General features: G+C 33.0%; 1 protein-coding gene across 3 annotated transcripts in view; it reads left to right on the top strand.

Annotated features, from left to right (window-relative positions):
• Creld (Cysteine rich with EGF like domains) overlaps positions 1–2,500 on the top strand; it is a 19,291-nt gene that overhangs the window by 2,154 nt on the left and 14,637 nt on the right. For all 3 annotated transcript variants that reach the window (XM_043023257.2, XM_043023255.2, XM_043023253.2), the window contains exons 2-5: positions 874–1,060; positions 1,582–1,728; positions 1,917–2,114; positions 2,236–2,397. In XM_043023257.2, coding sequence (XP_042879191.2) covers positions 875–1,060; positions 1,582–1,728; positions 1,917–2,114; positions 2,236–2,397 — 693 coding nt within the window. In that variant the 5' untranslated portion in view covers position 874. The remainder of the gene's footprint in view (positions 1–873; positions 1,061–1,581; positions 1,729–1,916; positions 2,115–2,235; positions 2,398–2,500) is intronic.

The following is a 2,500-nucleotide window of genomic DNA, read 5'->3' as shown; positions in this document are numbered from 1 at the left end:
GTATTGTAAACCCAGTGATGTTTGGTGTCTATACATATTCATTGTCATTTAATGTTTTCATGTTAGTTTTATTATTATTATTATCATTATTATTATTATTATTATTATTATTGTTATTATTATTATTGTTTTATTAATTTTTAAAATATTTATTTTTTCTTAGCATATAGATAGCTCCACAAGTACTTAGTCATCAAAGTGTCAGTAACTGGGTCTACATAGCCTCACCCACTTACCATGTTCCTTGAAATTTTGGGGAAGTTTTATTGTTTATTACCTTTATATTTATGAAAATATGAAAATGATAGTGATATAGTGATAATGAGGATAATGATAATAGTGATAATGATGACAGTAGTGTTAATCTAATAAGTGTTGAGAACAGTGATAATAGTAACAGGAATAAAATCTTGAAGGAAAATTCAAGGAGTGGAGTAAATAAATGCAGTTAAGTAGGTTAAATCCTTAGTGAATCCTTAGTGAGTAAATACTTGTGGAGCCATCTCAGTGTAATAAAACCATAGTGGATAGTACATACTCCTTACATCAACAGTTTAACACAAGAGAATGCTTGCTTGCTTGCACATGGTTTCCAAGACTTCACTTTTCAGGGGGCATAATTGAAACTGATAGTAACAGCTACTGATACACATGACTCAATTGGTAGCTAATGTGCTTTTGCTCCATATTGTATTCTCCATCTTACGTTTTGTATTATTGATCCATATATTATTGCTTGGAACAAGTAGCCAGATTAAAAAGAGATTTGATTTACAATGTAATTGGCTTTTATTTGCATAATTGATTCTGGCCACTATTGTTAGTATAGGATATGTATGTTTTTATGTCTAACAGATTTACATTTTGTTCCAGAATGCGCAGATTGTGCAGAAAAGACGTTTTAATTTTGCTAGCCATAACACTGAGTTGCATATCAGTAGTGGCAGTTGGGGAAGTTGGGGGTAACAAAGATACAGCCAAAAGCAACAAAGAAAATCAAAAAAATGCAAAGTTACCTCCATGTGCGGCCTGCAGAGTTCTTACGGATTCATTTAAGAAAGTAAGTGATAAAGATTATGATGCTGTATCCTTATTTTTCAAAAGTACTCCCTGGCATATTTTTTTCAAACTTTATATTGTCTATAATTGAATGTCTTCATCAATGGTCTCATACTGCTTTTTTCCTTTATTTGAAATTCAGCTACTTATTCCTTCATTGTGTAACTAGGGCATCATACCAAATACAAATTGGTATCACTTTGCTAATGTATCATATATAGACTCATATATCAAACTCTAGAAAATTATAGAAAACATACAAACATTAAGATGCCCAACCCAGGCTAAACAGTTTAAGATGTGGCCTATCTCAGAAAGGTTAAACTAAACTTGGCATGTTCTATAGGTGATAAGTCTCCTAAATCATTAAAAGCCACTTTTTTTTCTTCACTTACCTTAAGTATATCAGATTTCTAGATATCTACAACCTTAGAAATTTGCTGATGTTAAAAATATTAGATTTATTTATTCAAATTATGTATGACAACCTTATCACATGGATTTACTTTACTTTTTCTTTAGGGAATGGAATCAACTGCCCGAGGAAAGTTTGAGGGTGGTGATTCAGCATGGGAAGAGGAAAAAATGAAATCTTATAAAAAGTCTGAAGTGCGATTGATAGAAATACAAGAGAAGCTGTGTAAAGATGTTGAAAGAGGACAAAAACAGGTAAGAGCATTATTTTATTCTCCATCTGTCTTCCTCTCTTCTCCCTCCCTTTCTCTGTCTCTCCCTCTCTTCTCTAAGAAATAAACTTATGATGATAGTTCAGAAGAGAATATTTGATATTGGTAAGATATATATTAGTATTTGTATTCAATAAATTTTAAGGTAATAATACCTTTTTTAAAATCCAGTGTGAAGCTAATGCAGAAGAACATGAACATCTGCTTGAAGACTGGTGGTTCCGTGAACAGGAGAATGAGCCAGACTTGCATGCATGGCTGTGCATCAATACTATACGTGTCTGTTGCCCAGCTAACCACTATGGACCTCAGTGTTTACCGTGCAAGGGTGGTGTGGAGAGCCCTTGTGGGGGTAATGGAAAGTGCAAGGTAAGAGGAACCATTGTCTCTGTTCAAGGCTCCTTTCATAAATATTTTTCATAAAAGAGCACTAACAAGATGGAAAATAAAATGAAAAGGAGAATACTTATACCTTTTCCCTTCTTTATAGGGTGCAGGAACTAGGAAGGGCAGTGGTGACTGTTCCTGTAATCCTGGATATGGTGGAGAGATGTGTGACTCTTGTACATATGGGTATTATCAGGCTTATAAAGATGATAGCAAAATCCTATGTGAAAAGTGCAACAAGGCTTGTAATGGTCCATGCAGTGGGGTAAGTTAATTTGAACTTATAAATATTTCTTTTCCTATATGTCATTTTCATGGATAATGTTATATTAGAATATAAGGAAATTAAAACTTGCAAAAAGTCATAT

The sequence above is a fragment of the Penaeus japonicus genome, unplaced genomic scaffold, assembly GCF_977035675.1.
Source record: "Penaeus japonicus unplaced genomic scaffold, GWHDUDI00000001_assembly GWHDUDI00000024, whole genome shotgun sequence".
Lineage (NCBI taxonomy): Eukaryota > Metazoa > Arthropoda > Malacostraca > Decapoda > Penaeidae > Penaeus > Penaeus japonicus.
The sequence above is the reverse complement of the archived record's forward strand: the minus strand, read 5'-3'. Positions and strand labels throughout refer to the sequence as shown.